Genomic DNA, 18,199 nt, shown 5'->3' with positions numbered 1-18,199 from the left:
GCCTTTCGCAGCCATACTTCAAACGCTTGGCAGGCCGTCGGGAGCCGCTGCAGTCTCTGGAGAAGCCTGCAGGGATGGGTTGGAGAGCCGGATAGTCCAGCAGCTGTTGTGAAAGGGGCCTTTCACTGGAAAATATTATCAGGAACGACTCCTGCAGCTTACGCTTTTATGTTTCATTCTGTGAGGTCCCCAGCCTCTCACCAGTCACTGATTTGGGCTTTCATAAAGTTGTTTACCCATTTTCAACAGCTCATTTCTTATTTTCAGTCTTTCTTTCTTTTGTCTTTCTTTTCCTCCCCAAGAAGAGACTCCTGCTCTGCTTCCCACCTCCCTTCATATCCGCCTTCCCTGTTTGGTAGCCATGGGGCAAACTGAGAGGAGGTTGACAGGGACGCACTGAACTTTGGCCATTTTCTCAACAGAAAAAAGCATCCTGGGCTGCAAGAGACAAATGAAAATGTCAAAAAATAGAAATAAATCGATCGGTAGATGCTTGGAGGGGCGTTGAAACAAGATTCCCTGCCATACATTTTTCATAATCATAACTGGAGATCTGTTGGAGGTGTCACATTTTGTATAATGTTTTCCGGTGAAAACAATGTTATGCAAGATTACTTAAGAAATAACCACATTGTGCTTTAATAATGTAGAGATTTTTTTTTTGGGGGGGGGTGCTTTTGTTTCATTGCGTCAAATCTCGATCGGCTGTATTCCTAAGCTTAGTTTGATGGATTGAGGCGACTTCCGTAGGGCCCGCTCGCCAATTGGGCGCTGTCTGAGCTCATATACACACGCCTTAAAGATCTCGCCATGGGGTGGCACAAGTGCTGGGCTCACCAGACCCAGTGTGGGGGGTTAAGCGGGCAGTGAACCTCCAGGGAAGAGGTCATTAGTGGATGAATTGTCTTGTCTTCCTGCAGGTGTCAAGGTCCCCGCCCCCCCCTTAGCTCGTCCCAGGTCCACGCCTGTCAAGCTAGCCCCTGCTGGACAGGAGGAGGCTTTGGCCAGCATCAGCTCCATCGAGGGGGACACCGATTCCTCTGGGAACCATTTCTTCTAACACGCAGCCTTCCAATCCACTCAGCTGATGCCCCACAGTTGGTTCACATAGGCCTCAGGGACCAGTCAACTACATTTAAGATTTGTATCTTATATTTTAAGATTTATGTCTTTGTAAAGATACTAAAAGTTTGTTCTGTATTGAAATTTTAAGTGAACAGTTTTTATGGCAATTTAAGCTGTTTATTTTCTCCCTGTTCTGTCAGGGTTTTAAGATGATATTTTATTGGTTTTTCGACGATTAAAGGCTTTCTGTTCTCATCCTTGCACTGCTTGCTGTCTTTCTTGCACTGATGCTCAGGTTGGGTTATTAATCTCCTTGGTTATGGTTCTTCCCACCAGCAGTTGCGCAGCCACTCTACAGAGGCCCGGCAGGAGCTGTGAGGTCATCACGGACAGACTGCTGGGAGCCGGGGCTTTAATGTCGGGCAGGAGGGGGCTCGCTGTTCACCCAGCATCCTTAAGGGTTTTTTTTCTTCCTCTTCTTCAGTCAAGATTTTAATAGTTGTGATGCAAGTGATTGACCAAACAGATCAGCCCACCTCAACAAGTGGCTGGGGGCGGGGGGCGGGGGGGAGAGAGATGGAGCAGACCAAGGGGTTGCTCTGGGGGTGTCAGTCCCTCTCCTGGGTGCGCTTGTCCTCCATTACACACACATTTGGGTTTATCAGGTTAAAATATTAGGTGTAAAATGTGTGCGTGTAAATACTGTATACGTACTATATATATATAGAATTATATTTATAGGTGGCTCTAGAATGCCCTGACTGGACAGACATTTTAAAGTATCAGCTAGTCTCATATTTCTAATGTCTTAAACATGCCACAGACATTTTTTTTAATTTAAACACAAATCAGAGAACTGACATGTCAATGGCTTGTTTCTAAAATATGTTTTATATAGCTGACATGCATCTAAATTGTTTCTAAAAACTGGGGGAAAACCTGAGTTACGATTAATGCTAAATGCAGCTGTGAACTGTATCGTTAGATTTCTCTTCACATGTTTTATAATGATTCCTTTATCCTTGAAACTCTGGCCCTAAATCCTCACACTGCAGCTGGCTTCATGTTTCCTGTACCGGCACTGGCTTTTAACATAAGGTAACAGAAATACCAAACAAAATAATTAAATTACAGTGTCCTGTGGATAAATCACTGCCCTGTGTTTTGCTGACCTGAATGTCGCTGACTCCCTGGAGTTTCACCTGTTCCCAGTGTTTGGTGCACTTGGGTTTGCTGTGATATAATGGTGTCACCGCCTGCCTGCCTGCCTGCCTGCCTGTCTGTCTGTCTGTCTGCCTGCTTTTGAATCCCATTCAAACGGCTTCAGGCCACAGATGAGGGCAGCTAGCAGCTTGCTTTTGATGCCCTCTGTCATATTGGAGTGCCAGCGTCCCATTGGCAAATCCACAGAAACCGTAACAGCAAATCACAACAGGGAGAGAGAATGCTAAGAAAGGGGCGGGGCTGTTGTCAGTTTCGGCCGAAAGATCTTGAGCTCTGAGTAAACATGCATTGTTTTGGAGGCGTATCCAGAGCATGTCGAGGTGGCGTTGGGGCCGAGGCGACGTTGGGGCTGTGGTGGCTGTTTTCTCTGGTGCACGCGCACGCAGGTGGTATCCCGGTCCTTGGTGTTTGCCTTCGCCGGGTGAACATTTGGCGGTGCCTGTTTTGGTAGTGCCAGGTTTAGGGCATGGGGGCTGTTTGGACAGACTGCCATGGTTCTCTGATCATGCTACTACTGATAATAATTAGCTATGAGCGGCACCATCTGGTAGCTGAAATTTACTCGTATTCCAAGGGAAGGTAGCAAAGTATAGTGCTCACCGAAAGTCTTGGGATGTTTGCTTAATTCTGTACAAATATTTGGTGTTTTATGTTATTGCAGAGGTGTTACTATCTAAAAAGCTCCCATAATGAGACTGCTTGTCAATTAACTTAGAACAGATCTTTTAGAACTATAATTTGGGTTTCAACTTATTACTACTTGAAATTAATGTTTTACTTAAAAAAAATTACTGTTTGTTTTTTATATTTTCGTAAAGCAAATGAAGTACTGATTTTTTTTATAAAACCAATAAATTTCCAATATTTTTGCTAAATAAACAAACGTCCCAAGACTGTGAGCACTATGTATGAATATTGTTTTGCAGTATTTGTATTGCCTGGGAGTCATCTTGTATAAATCATCATCTTAAGTAACCAAACCATTAACTGGAAATTGTTCAGTAGCAGGGTTATTAGTCAGTGTTATAGTAAGAACCTACCACTAATCTTTCAGTATGAAAATGGACTATTTGACTGGAGTAATTGATACAGTATCTGATACTTTTCATTTCTGCAGTAAAGCATGAACAATATCTATCAGATTGTGTTATATGTGCATGGTGCACATCCCCTACCATTTGGCCAGCCTGATGTTCAAATTAGATTAGAGTCCAGCCAATTGAAACTCAGAACTTATATGCATTATTTTTCACAATATCTCGCATAGCAAGGCCGAACCACCTACCTGTGCCTCCTTACTACACTCTTATTTGTTAATGAGAAAACCTTCGATTTCCTGTGCCTCATTTTTATGACTTATTAAATGAGATCCACGTTAATGGTTGAAAATGAGCTTTTGAGTTGAACAATGAGTGAAAACAGGGATAATTGGTTATTATTGATAGTATGTATGCTTTGGGTTTGTGGGGTAATTCATCAAACCGGAAGCTCAGTCAAGCATTGATGGTGAACAGAAGCAAATGTTCTATTGGAAGCATCTTTACCTCGACATGTGGTTTGAAGACCACTGATTGAGCCTCATAGTTAAACCCTATAAAGTCACATTTTTGCAGGATCTATCTCTCCAATAAACATATTAGTCAAGCCTGGTCTGTTTGCTGCTGCTGTCAGCAAAGCAGCCTGTTACCAGGCCATCAGGAGCTCTGGGGGTGGGGGGGAGCAGCTGATTGATGGATACATGCGCGGCCAGTTAATTAGGCCCCCGCCAGGTGGTGTGATGCCATTACACCGGCTCATTATAATGAAGGGCTCGCTGGGGCTGGTGCTGAGAGGGGGGTCACTGCAGGATAGGCCTCCTGACGACGCCCTTTCAAAGACCACCCCCCCCCCCCCCGCTCAGGGTGGGGGTGCGGGTTGACGTGACCAGGTGATCAGGTGGGGTGGGGTGGGGTGGCGGGAGGCTACCCATGGCTCATATTCACAACCAAACCCCCCCCCCCCCCCTCCCCACTACGGTTACCGCCAGTCCGGCTTTGCTGGAGCCAGAGCAGCTGTTAATGGAGGCCAGATGTGCGAGGCAGGAAGCGAGGGGAGGCGGAGCGTGACATACCCCAATCTGCTCTCCGTGAGCGCAGGAACATAAGCCGGCGAGCAGCGGCCTGCTTGTCAAGCCTGGCTCCCTATATGCCCCCCCCACACTGCGGACGTCTAAACGCTCACCCGGCGGCGTTTCCGGCAAGCAGAATGCTGGCGCGCGTTCCGTAGCGGATTAGCATCCCTCCGCTGTGACACCCTGCGGACTGAGATACAAGGCTTGGCCGGCGAGGCCACAGAGACTGTCCCACCAGTGAACTCTAGGCGTTGGTCTGCATGGATGGAGACGGTACCTTAACTAAACTGGGCCAAGGACAAATGGGCTTTGGGTACTAGATTATTTCCAGAACTCACTTCAGGTTTTCCAGTGTTATGTGGTGAGGGTAATGTCCCTGTGCATTACATAGCACTTAGGAGGGACAAAATGTATATCATCATCCAGAGCCCACCCCGGAAGCTACAGGTGCAAGGCAGGGAGTATCCCAGGACAGGGCACCAACACACTATGCAGAAACTCCAACTCACCTCAGCATGTTTTTGGACTGTGGGGGGAAACTACCCAGAGGAACCCCCCAGTGATGAAACTCCACACACAGAGCATGATACATTCATGAACTTTAACAAGCAAATTAGATATTCCGTATAATTTTTTTATGACATCAATAATAATAATAAGAAGAATACAGTAGCATTCATTTGCTTGATATGCTCTTAAGCCTGAATGTATATGGCAAGTACATATATAAACTATGCTACTGAAATACTCCGTATGTGTGTATATACACTTGGTGGCTCTTTTATTAGATACACCTGCTTGCTCTTCCAAACAGCCAATCATATGGCTGCAACTTTAAACATACAGCATGCAGACAGGCTCAGGAGGTTTAATTACTACGCAGGTAAGTACATAGGTAGATAGTTCAGGTCCAGAAAGTAAAAATCCAGACCAAGATTTTGTTTCAACCAACCAATTGAGTATAAAGAGTTACTGACACAGAGTACTCAACTGGTTAGTTGAAACCAAATCTTGGTCAGGATTTTTCCTCTCTGGACCCGAACTATCCACAGGTGGCTAAGTGTTAGAATAGTGGTGTGGGCCCGTTGGTTAGGAGCCTGCTCTTAAATTAAGTCTGAAATGTTCAAATCCTGCAACCTCTAGGGTAATGATATCACTGTCATGCTCTTAGTCTCAGCTACTCCAAAGGGGCGGGGCAGCTCTGACCCCAAGCTTCTTTCCTAAATAAATAGCTAATAGCTAAGATGCATTACCTTTTCAAGTACCATTTTAAACGTGGTGTAATTGGGTGGCTTCAGAATCTCACAGACAGCCACCTTCCTGGGACTTTCATGCACTATGGTGCCTAGAGTTTACAGAGAATGGCGAAATAGACCAAAAACATCCATTGAGTGGTATTTCATGAAAATGCATTGTTAATGGGAAAGGTTGGCGAGAATGGCCAGATTTGTTAATGCTAACGGGAAGGACACCAGTGACAAAATAAACATCCCAGTACAACAGTGACATGCGGAAAGGCTTCTCTGAACGTACAGCATGTCTACCATTTAAGTGGGTACGTCCTTGTAGAATCCAGCCGGCACTAGCTAGGTACATCTAGGAAGATTTTCAGAGGGTAGCTATTTGTCTGGACATGAATATGACAAAGCCTGATCTCAACCCAGCTGACTACTACGGTCCTTGCAATGTTAAAATTCTATGTGCATAACATGCTACGTTAGTATTAACGTCACACATTGTCCAGCCCTATAATATACTATAGCCATTTTTCAAATTCAGTACAAAGTACCCCGCCTCATGTTGTAATGTCATTCAGTGCCGGGAACCAGCTTTTATGCCAATGGAAAGCCAACACTTTGAAGTACTGTATTTTAGGTACTTTCTCAAAGTACCAAAAGTAGGTACCTGGTGCAGTGGAAAAGCGCACTAAAAAGTGACCACTGTGTGTATTTATTTATTTGGTTACAGTAAATACATTGGGTATATACACACTATACACAGTACATTTATTATTTATTTATAGTCTTGGTCATTTATGAATAAGATTCTTACCACTAATGGATCAAGGCAGCTAAAGGCTTGATCTAATAGGCTGCATGAAAGTAGCCTATTCAGACAGGGAAGGTTTCATGCATTTTAGCCTCTTGCTAGCGACACCCCCTGGCCGGCTTCCCTCAGAGGGCGTCACACAGGTTTAGGTAAAAGGGCCCCTTTTCCCCCTGATAATGAAACGCCCTGGTACACAGCAACATGGAATGAAATCACTTTCATGGCACAAGCTCTCGGTAATGAAGGAAGGGGAGACAGACGAAAGGTCCGTCTTGGTTGCAAACGAGCCCTTTCAGGCATAATGTGGAAGCGTTTAGTGCTTGTTCCGTGCCCCCCCTCCCCCCATCCTTCCCAGTTTGCTGCTGAAAAGTGGGTGATTCATGCAAGCAACATCTCTCTAATTATCTCTTCATTGTGAAGGTGAGCGTCCTAGGAAATGGTGGTGATGGTGATGTGGGGGGGAGATGTAAACGGCAGAGCTGCGCAGTGATGGCGCATTCAGCCGCTAGCAGATGTGTGCCAATGCGTGATTGTTTGTTTGTCTGAATTTTTATGAGAGGAGGCTGGGTGAGTGATTTCACTTTTATACAGCACCTGTGCTCTGTGACAACCCATAATAAAAAAATAGAAAGCTTCATTACATAGTGTGATTTTTTTCTGTGCAAAATACGAAATATTGCTGTTGTAAACCTTTTTAATGACCTATTTACAAAAAATATTGCTTTTTTTCCTCCTTTTAGGCTTAGGGTTATGATTGGGTACTAAATAAATGGCCATGAACGATGGATTTTTTAAAACTTATTTTTAAACCAGAAGCCTTTGACCAGCCAGATGTTTTTATGCTGCTTCGCAGGTCGGATCACACACATATTCATATCCTAATAGCTAAATATGTTTTCCTCTTTTGGATCTTGGGTCTTACAATAAGGCCTTTAAATTGCACTGGATGTTGAAATTGCTTTTGCATTTCTGTTAATGGTTGGGAGCAGTTGAGGGTAAAACTATAATTCCATTATATCAAAATACATTTGAAAACCACTGGTACAAAGTTGAGACGACTTCATTAATGAGAAAATTTTTATGGGCAAATGTCGGCCCGCTTCCTGTATCTTACAGGAGACACTTCCTCATTTTCCCCTCTTTTTGGAGGCTCAATTGCAGCATCTGTTAATTACTGGGAGGGGGGGGGGGTTGCTGGCATAGAGTAGGCTCCAGTGTTTTTGTGGAGCCTTGGGGGGAGTAGTAGCAGTGGGGGGGAGGGATTTCTGGCGGGGCGCCAGGCTGCGCTGCATGAAGTCACTGGCTCCTCGGATGCGTGGGTGACCCAGCGGCGCTGTCTATGGATCCTTTTTGCCTGGACTGTTCTTCGGCCCGCCGAGGGAACAGCATTCTTTTGTGCGCTTATGCAAATGTTTTCCTCAAAAGTGAGCTTAATTATGCACCGTACAGCCACAGGGGGCACATTCCAGCAGATGGATGGTGTCTGGTTGAATTAACGCGGATCTTTCTCTGATTCCTCCTCCACGTTGCTGCTCTGCCGTCAGGGCAGGGCTGGGCTTTTTCGGAGGGGCCCAGTGTGCACAGATATCCGAGGAGTACCTCATCGTTGAACAGCTGAGCCAAGGTGTTTAGCTGTTCTGTTGATGTTTACATTCATTTTTTTGACCAACGCTTTTCTCCAGAATGACTTGAAGGATTCAGCTGATGGTCCAGCATGTAATTACAATTAGATGTGTACGTAAGCTGTGTAAATCTGTCTGGATAGAAGCATCCAATATGTGATAATAAAATAAAAGAAAGTTCTGGACCAACGGCATGAGTGATGCCCCGAGGGGTCCTGTCTGTGGCTTCTCCTGGTCACCGTGCCTCCCTGCTACAGGGTGGCTTACCCATAATCCTCAGGCTGATGATGGATACCTAACCCTAATATTTGGACGTGGTATCGGTGTGACTTGTCTGCAGCCACGTAGCGGTGATTTGTCTGGCTTAGGCTTTGTCATCATTTGAAAAACTGCAGAGCAGTAAGGACAGCAAGGCCCGCTTGGAGAGATCCAGGAGCGCTGACTCTGGACAAAGGCAGCACTGTGCCACACTGTGCAATGGGGGGGGGGGCACGTGTGTTTTAGCTTTTATTCTTGTAAACCGCAGGTTATACGGTTATGTAGAATGCGGAGGAATGCTTGCACGCGGCGCAGACACGGCGATGTGAGTACAGTGTTTGCTGGTTCTGCGGTAGCCTACCGCTAACAGCAAAGCAGACCTCCTGTGAGGCTTCTGACGTCTCCAGGCTGCCGGAGGGGGTCCAGATCACCCGAGGATGAGTTGGGGGGGGGGGGCTTTGTGTCACCTGAGGGAACAGGCAACAAGAAAACAGGGCTTAAAGGGCATCCCCCCCCCAGGAGGCCAACCCCCAGCCTGTGCATAGGGGCTCCTCCAGCCGCCCTGGCCTGGGCAGCTGTTTTCCACAGCTGGGGACAATGCTGTACATTGACTCTCTGCTCACAAAGAGCCTCTTATTCCTGCTGAGACTTGGAGCGCAGCCCGAAAGTGGGGGCTGTCGGGGCGGGGGGGGGGGGGGGGCGGCTGCATATCACACAAATGATAAAAAAATCAAGAAAGACAATATGAAATTTACTCTCATTCCTCAGGAGAGGCGGTAAAGAAAACCAATCAATTTCTTATAATAAACCGCATTTCAGGCAAAAGAAAAAAGGGCTCAAAGTAATAAACGATCACATAGAGAGATTCCAAAGACAATGATGGAACGCAGTCTTTCATTTCACAGAGGTGAAGTGCGCAGCAATACCAGTGTTTCCCTAGTACAAGACAATGGGAAGATGTAGACGTGCACATCCCAGGCAGATCCATGGGAAGATGTAGACGTGCACATCCCAGGCAGATCCATGGGAAGATGTAGACGTGCACATCCCAGGCAGATCCATGGGAATATGTAGACGTGCACATCCCAGGCAGATCCATGGGAAGATGTAGACGTGCACATCCCAGGCAGATCCATGGGAAGATGTAGACGTGCACATCCCAGGCAGATCCATGGGAAGATGTAGACGTGCACATCCCAGGCAGATCCATGGGAAGATGTAGACGTGCACATCCCAGGCAGATCCATGGGAAGATGTAGACGTGCACATCCCAGGCAGATCCATGGGGGGGGTATGGCCATATGAACTGGAATTAATTTCAAAGTTAAAATTATATGCCAAAAAAGAGTTTCATAAGCAATGTAATATCCTATTAAAAAAATTACATAGTCACAAACAAAAGCTTTGGGTTGATTAGGGCTGCACAATATTACATCACAATATGTGACATTTCTGCTAGTAACATTGCGGTATTTATAAGACAGAAAAGGAGATGAATTTTACCCAAAATAAAGTATGGGCAAATGGAACTTTAATATCAACCAATAGAGTCTGTCAAATAATTTTGAAAAAAAAGCAGTGCAAAGCAGACACATTGCAGCACCAACAAATGCAACAAATGCAACGTATGCAACTTATGCAACGTATGCAACGTATACACATTGCAATGACGATGCTGAAACAAATATATCGTGTAGCCCCTAGGGCTGATGTAATCATTTCTCAGTCATACAGATATTACATATTTTGACAAATGAATCAAAGACCATTGTGGCAGCAAGTTTCCAAAATAATGTCAATAATGACTGAGTAATGGATGAAAAATGCTACCTTGTACTTAACAGCTTAAAAAATAGTTGTGAATTATTTTGATAGTTTTCAATTTTCTGTGCCAGAATCCAGGAGCATTCTATGAACAGAGTCCCTGTGGCTCGGGGCTGACATGATACTGTGCCGGAAATGTCCGTGCTAAGATCCGCAGTCTCGTTCTTCTTATCCTATATGCTGCTCTGGCCTGTAGCCACATTCTGTACGGCCACAAGCGGAGCAGAAACCGGCGCCAGCTGGCCGGGCTGACTAAGTGGGTCGCTGGATTCCCTGCCACCCCACAACAAGCTGTTACATATTTAAGAAGCAGTTGGGGTGAGGGACAAGGGTGGGAGGGGGGTAGTCACAGGTGGAGCGACAGGGGGATGAATTATGCAAGAGCCTGAGAGCCGCACCCCCCCATACCCCCCAGGAAAGGATGTTGTGAGAGTGCAGAGCACACGCCTCCAACATGAAGCTCATTACTACTGGCACACACCTGTAGCTCAGGAAGGTCAAGCCTGTTCTCTCTAGCATTGCCTCTTGCCGACTATACCAGCGTTTCCCAACTTGGTCTTCGGGGACCCCCACCTGGGAGGGAGCAAAAATGTGGACTGTCAGGCAGAGAGCTGGGAGGGACCAAAAACATGGACCAACTGGGGGTCCCCAAAGACCGGGTTGGGACATGGGGATCCCCAAAGACCGGGTTGGGAAATGGGGGTCCTCAAGGACCAGGTTGGGAAATGGGGATCCCCAAAGACCGGGTTGGGAAATGGGGATCCCCAAAGACCGGGTTGGGAAATGGGGATCCCCAAAGACCGGGTTGGGAAATGGGGGTCCTCAAGGACCAGGTTGGGAAATGGGGATCTCCAAAGACCGGGTTGGGAAACCCTGTACTATGCCATCCACCCCCCATTATCTGTCAGAAGAGTAGATTAGAGGACTGCCCCTTGCAGGGTTGCTCTATATCTGCATTTTGTTTTGCTACTCAGACTCACAAATCGTCAGCTGAAAATGGAACTAAACCGTAGCTATATCTACATGTGTGAATCGGCCCAAGAAACACTCTTCCTGGGAATGGGAGGAGCTGCACAGAGTCAATTTGATTTGGTAATTAGATAAAGGATGTGTATTGCTTTGTTAAGGCTGTTATTTGTCTGTCTAACTGAAATGCTTTGCAACACCCTCTGTGTTTTGGCATGTAAATCACACTAAGTGTCCTTGTCAAATAAAACTAATAAGTAAGACCTCTCTGATTGGCAAGACTTTTGGTGAACGAAGACCACAGGGCAGTGATTAATAAAATGAAGTGGGAAAATATGTGTGTAATATCTTAATTAACATCTCTGCCATTCAAGCAATTTAATTGCACTTGTAACCATTCCCTCTAAGTTCACTGGGTATGTCTTTTAAGAATTTTAACATTTTGAGCTGTAATGGAGGCCAAGCTCATGGGATTAATATTTTAATAAAACATTAAAAACATCAGAGAGAGAGTAACATAGGCAGAGGATGTTCTGCTTACTCTGCTCTGGGTGCCTTAACAGGCATGGGTGTGGTCTGATATCAAGTGAGATCAGATGACTCCAAGTGCCTTAAGACAGCTAGAATATCAAAGCGGCATAAATTGGTAATTTTTAAAATAGATCTTCATAAGCATTGCGCTCAGGTAGGAGTGTCCTAGTTCTTCACAAAAGACTCAGTTACTTCCAAGCTTTTATTTTTATTATATTTTAAAAGTGTTGTATTTTGCTTTGTAAAAAGCAGTAATAATCCTTGATCAGAGCTCCTAGGCCAATTGCTGCTTTTTTCTGCTGATGGATGCTGACAGCAAATGCTGCTCTATACTGCGGTTCGAACATTTCTGCGATCATTCTCCCTTCAGAGACACCCTGTGTGACTTTATGAACTAAAGTTTTGAGTCGTGGCTGAACTGACACCAGTTGTCATTCTGAGTCAGCGTGACATGTTATTGGGAAATAGCTGATATCAGACCACAGCTGCGTCTGTAAAAACAGCCCCAGAGCAGCGCAAACATAAAATACTTGTGGTTCCTTTGCTCTTTTGTTGATAAAAGAATAAAATGATGGGAGATTTTATTAACATTTTATTAAAATATTAACATTTTAGCAATAAAAACATACAGTGTTTGCCTTAATCCAACCCTCCATATAAGTCTTAAATCTTAACTTTAAAAAAAACTTTTTAAAAACATTAACTTCTGAACTTAGAGGAACTCATGAGTAATTATTATTGATCTAAGTGAAATATGTATTCATTTTATTTTTTCATTAAAAAGTGAATGCAACCTTACATCTGCAGTATACCTGTGGAATGTTTACGTTTTGTGAAAACTGTGAAAAAGTGCTACTGACGCTTTTAGAAGCAGTTTGAAGCTTAAGCTCTAGGTGAAATCATATGAGAAATGCATCGGTCATTATGGACAAAGTTTACTCTAGGTAGACAAAGGAAAACTGATGTCGTGATTGAATTTATGAATGACTAGTCCATCTGTCAATGTTAGGCAAAATGAACAGGAAAGGCGCAGAACTTCAGACTGATTGCTGTTTGCCCGCTTTTACAGTCCATATTAATGCTGCCTGATGTGTCAGCAGGAAGGGGCAGCAGATAATTACAGCACACTGCTAAAGCTGCTGTGCAAAAAGGCCTTTTGATCTGGATGATGGAGCCGTCTAATTGAAAGAGAGGGAATTAAGAATGCGTGAATAGCTCAGATCTGGCCAGGGTGCAAATAAAGGGTTAACAGCCAGATTTCAGGTCACTGATGCCTTTGGAGATTAAAAAGAAATCTCTCCAGAACACCCCCCCCCCCCAAAAAAAAAGGTCTTCAAAATAAAAAAAAGCTGATCGATGGTTTGTGAGACATGAAAGAACACTCGTCTGGTAGGGGTGGGGGACGGGGAGACGGGGGGCTGTAATCTAAATCGAAGGGGACAAGGTCTCTGTCCAGTTTGTATCATTTAACGGGCTCTTTAAACAGTTAAGCCTTAATGGAATCCCCCATTTGCTCTCTGTTTCACAGAGGTCTGCTGGGGGGTGGAGGACCCCACCTGTCACCAGTCTCATGCAGATAATATGTATTTGATCTGGCTGAGGACCTGGAGTGATTTAGGTGAGTGGGATGTTGCCGGGGAGGAGCACAGCGTCTCACTGCAACTTCATTTTCACATCCGCTAAATATGGCAGAGTGCTGGCGTACCTCCGGCACAGCCGGCAAAGCACCTCCCGGCTTTAATGAGGGGGGGCGGCTTGTTAGCAGTAAAGGCAAATCCTGAGGACTTCAGGACCAGCTAATGAATGAGATGCTGTATGTATCACTGTTACTAGAAATACTATACGGCAGATATGTGTTAGCAGAGCGTATTTCTCCCTCAGGCAATGTTACTCTCTGGATTTACATACATTTCTTGGCAAAGGGCAGCACAACGGATGAATACCATCGTGAATATGTAATATCCTTTTGTGTGGCAGTGATTCAAAATGTGTCTTATTTATCCAGTTAACCTGGATTAAACATAATAAACTAAAGATGTAACTCTGTTAAATCTGCGTCTTGAAGTAATATTTCAGACTGCTGTTTGTTGACTGCCCTTTACTAAAGTTTTAAAATTAAGCCACTTGATGCTTAACCCAATGCCCATTGTAATGTCCCTTCTGCTGATGTCTCTGCTGTAAGGTGACAGTTGTAGGTCCTCCCCAGGCACTGCGGTACCTGACCTGAACCATTACACCAATGTTATCTGTATTAGAGGACTGACAGAAATGAGATTAGGGGCTGTCACCCCTGGGATCTGAACCCGGGGCCCCACCGACGAGGCGGACACCTTGAGCCCTGGCTCTGCCAGCGAGCAGCAGGCTGCTGGCAAACCCCCACTGCAGCCTGGCTGCAGCGACCTCCATGTCCCCGATCTGATGGGTAAGTGGCAGGCAGGAGGCAGCAGACGAGGATCAGCATCGCGTCCTACTCCCACGACCGCATGCCGGAAAGGATTGAGGTGTCCTTCTCTGACAAGGACACCCCCCCCCCCCACAACACACACACACACACACATATCTCGGAGCTTTAAATCAGCAAACAAATCACTGGGATGAATAGATTGGACGGGGAGGGGGGGAGCACAGCTGGTGAGACGTTTCCATGACAACAGCAGCAGCATAACCTTGCTGTAATGCATCTACAATTAGACAGCGCTTAACACTTTCTGTCCCAGATGTGTGAATAGCGTTCAGTGCGTTCAGTCGCCCTCACCTTAAATTGTGATGTTGTTATTTAACAGACATTACTCTGGTATGTATTTTAAATAAGATGATTCAAAACAGTTTGTTTAAGAGGACATATATTGTATCATTGTCCCTCATTACCATGGCAGGAGATGGAGGAAACAGAGAATATTAAGGAAAAAAGCTGCAGTAACATCTTAATGTGCCAGGTGTCCACTGATGGGCGAATGCCTGCGGTCTGCGCAGACAGCGTGCGCCATTCCTGCATGTGGCATAAGGCCTTTATGAAAGTGCTGACTGATACGACACCTGCAGGGTCTGCGCATCTCCCTCGACAGCAGCAATATTCTCATGTCGACAAGCAACAGTTTAGCCTTCCCTATTCCATTATAAGATACAAAAGTGTTACATGTAAATGTAAGCTATCAGCTCTAGTGTATAAGGATGGAGGTATTAACATACGGAACAATGCAGAGCTGGACTGGTGGCAAAAAAACGGCTAGGGGTGCGATGCATTTTGCCGGCCTGCAACCCCACGGTCCGCCGGGAGCATGCCGGCCATACCAGATGGCCAGACCAGCCCTGGAACGATGTGTCATATTCAGCAGTGATTATTGCGGTTGCTGCTTGCAGTAAATGGCCTAAGTGGCTCACTGAGCCTCACTGCTGCCTGTTCATTCCCTGGAGGTTCATTATAAATATAGCACAGCAACGGCACGCTCAATGCCCAGGTACATCAGAGCCGCACACAGCCTTCATCTGAACTAACACGCAAACATTAGCGGGGGGGAACATGGTCAATAGTTGTCATGGCAACATTGGTACAGCACGCCATAGGGTCTCACTCTGATTTATTGTGCTGAGAATTACGCTTATTGTAAAGTCATGCAACTGGAACAAGCAGCAACCACGTCTCTCGGTGAATTCCGTGCACGGGGCAGCTCTGCAGGTTCGCGCCTACGATCCTGCCCCTGGCCCAAGGCACACAGGGCTGCATGTGCACCATGTGTTTATGCGGATTTTCCCCTACTGTGCTACTGTGTCCCGTCTCATGCCCTGTAAATTCTGGGACAGGTTCCAGTCTCACGTCGACCTGGACTGGATAAGCAGTTATGACTGAATGTAATAGCATAAAGGCCAGGTTGCCAATATTACTATTACCTTACATGTTAGTCAGTTATTAGAAAAAGCTGGAACATTTGGTCATATAAGGCTTGCATTTTCAATGTCCATCCATCCATCTGCCAACTTCTTATCCAGTATGGGGTCACAATGGGGTCTGGAGCCTATCCCAGGAAACACAGGACACAAGGCAGGAAAGACAGTGTCTTCTAATCAGCTTTCCCTTCCTGACACTCATGCTCAGATTACAAAGTATTTGAGATGAAGGATCAGTTCAACTTTGTTACCACCTCCTGCAGCCTAAGGGGTGAGAAACCACTTCAAAACAGCAATAATGTCATTACAGACAGTTTTAGAAGAAAAAAAATGCCTGTTATATTGTTACAAGATTATGTTATTAGTAGATGCTGTCAGATGGTGGATGTCATGTTTTAGGAACGTCAGTCTCAGCTTGAGATCTTGTTGAATTTGGCCATAATATGCGGCATCTAATTTTACAAAGTCAGATTGTAGAAAAGGCTGCAGATTGCAAATACCTTCCATGATATTCTAAAGCAACTTCAAACCAAGAACTTCTGAGGAAATGTAAGCTTTAAAGTCTGATCACAAATGGACTGTATGGCTCTCCTGAGAGAAGTTTCATTATCAAAGGAGGGGCAGGGATCTCCTATCCTGTCAAACCTTGTCTTGGGAACCAGAGCAGATTTGCATTTACAGAGTTTGCAGGTGCTCTCCGTTCCTCAGACTCCACTGCTCAGTCTCCGCTGCTCCGTCTCCGCTGCTCAGTCTCCGCTGCTCAGTCTCCGCTGCTCCGTCTCCGCTGCTCAGTCTCCGCTGCTCCGTCTCCGCTGCTCCGTCTCCGCTGCTCAGTCTCCGCTGCTCAGTCTCCGCTGCTCCGTCTCCGCTGCTCAGTCTCCGCTGCTCTGTCTCCGCTGCTCAGTCTCTGCAGCTCTGTCTCCACTGCAGGCTGGAAGTCCCACATCTGCTCAGGAGAGTCATACCTGTGCCCACCCTAATGGCTTTAGTGATGTAGCTTATCACTTCCATCATTTCATTTTATGTTCCTTTGGTCTTCAATCCCTCCCACAGAAGCCCGAGGAGATCAGCTCCTCTGTAGTTGAGGGCCACCCGCGAACACTGCGAATGAACATTGTGGGAAGTGCCAATGCATACCAGCTGTGTCTCTGCCAACCCTGACACGTTCTGACCCATTGATTTCAGTCCTGTTATTGAAACGTTCCCCCGTTTGCAGCTGAAAGTGTCAAGGAGAGTTTTGCTGAAGCAAGCAGTGGCCCTGTGCTGCACTCACACCTCAGACAGGCACGGTGTGCAAACTACGGCAGGAGATAAACACACAAAATATCATCAGATCCCTCTCTGCCTCCTTCATCTCGATTCTTCCGATGCAGAGCTGGACTGGAATTAAGTACCAGCTCTGGACTTTGGGGAGTTCCCAGTTCCCCACGATAAATTTTGCCAACTGGGGGGAGAGGGGGGGGGGGGTGCCCTACCGTAAAATTTTACCAGTCCACATACCCAACAACCCACCGGAAAAATGTCTGGTACAGCAGATGGCCAATCCAGTCTTGTTCCGGGGCATATTAATCATGTCAGGTGTCTTTACCAATCTTGGTGACTGCTGCCAGCAGCATGAACACTGCCCCCCCGACAGCCGTGAGCTGACCTACGATTTGCCTGATATAAAGGCTCAGTCACACACTGCTTGGGGATGTGCATTCTGATATTTGTTCATCATGTTCTCTTTATGAATTCATTCCAGGAATAGGGGGCAAATTTTCCTCACATTTTAAAAAAGATTAGGAGGATTGAAGATTTCCTCTGACTGAATGTAGTAGTAGTTAGCAGTTAGCTGTCAGTGTGACTGGATTCCAGTCTGAAGTTCGTCTCACTGCCCCTTCTCTGCACCCTGCTTAATTTCATTATGCTGAGTTTCATACTCTGACGCTTCATTTAAATTTTGACCATCTGCGCCTCTTCTCTTAATCGTGCCAAATTAAAAGCACCAATCCATTTTTCACTTCTGCGGGCAAACATTTCGTAACCGTCATGTGCGCACCGTCAGTCCACATCATTTCATTGCACTCTGGAGAACGGTATCCCAATGCATCCCATGATGATGGCACTAAGGGAAATTTAACCGTCATAAAAAGCCGCTCCAAACACATGCAATCTGTAACAGATCACCAGTGCATAGTCATGGTGATAATGAAGCTGAAGCACAGGACATGAGGCAGGGGACAGACTGGACAGGATGCCAGCCCAATCAGACTGATGCACTATGAGTAATTTAGTCACCTAACCACCTGTTTTTTGACCGTGGAAAACGACCCAGACAAACACTGGGAGGTCATGCAAATGTGAAAATTACAAAGCAGGGAGTGATATTCAAACTCACGACTGTACAAGCATGAGGCTGCAGCATTAACCACCATATTATACTAATGGATGCAACACACATGTCGTTTTTTCTGAAATTCTGCTACAATACCACCAGTGGCAAGTGGAACTAGTGTCCTAGATTTTATAAGGTCTCATGAGGGAATTATTGTGTTTCGAATTGATGCCGCACCGTTGGCCAGAAGCCTCAGAGACTCAGACTAACAGGTTAATTCTCCCCATTCGCCAGCTAAAACAGGTGCTGCAATCCTACTTTGCTGTGGCAGAGATGAGCTGAAATGGG

General features: G+C 45.7%; 1 protein-coding gene across 4 annotated transcripts in view; it reads left to right on the top strand.

Moving 5' to 3' along the window:
- The window catches only part of kiaa0586 (KIAA0586 ortholog), a 143,299-nt gene extending 141,974 nt beyond the window's left edge, over positions 1-1,325 (top strand). For all 4 annotated transcript variants that reach the window (XM_072699330.1, XM_072699331.1, XM_072699329.1 and 1 more), the window contains one exon: positions 921-1,325. In XM_072699330.1, coding sequence (XP_072555431.1) covers positions 921-1,060 — 140 coding nt within the window. In that variant the 3' untranslated portion in view covers positions 1,061-1,325. The remainder of the gene's footprint in view (positions 1-920) is intronic.
- The last annotated feature ends 16,874 nt before the right edge of the window (positions 1,326-18,199 follow it).

The sequence above is a fragment of the Paramormyrops kingsleyae genome, chromosome 14 (assembly GCF_048594095.1).
Source record: "Paramormyrops kingsleyae isolate MSU_618 chromosome 14, PKINGS_0.4, whole genome shotgun sequence".
In the NCBI taxonomy this organism is placed as follows: Eukaryota; Metazoa; Chordata; class Actinopteri; order Osteoglossiformes; family Mormyridae; genus Paramormyrops; species Paramormyrops kingsleyae.
Note: the sequence above shows the minus strand (reverse complement) of the source record. Positions and strands in the feature narration are given on the sequence as shown.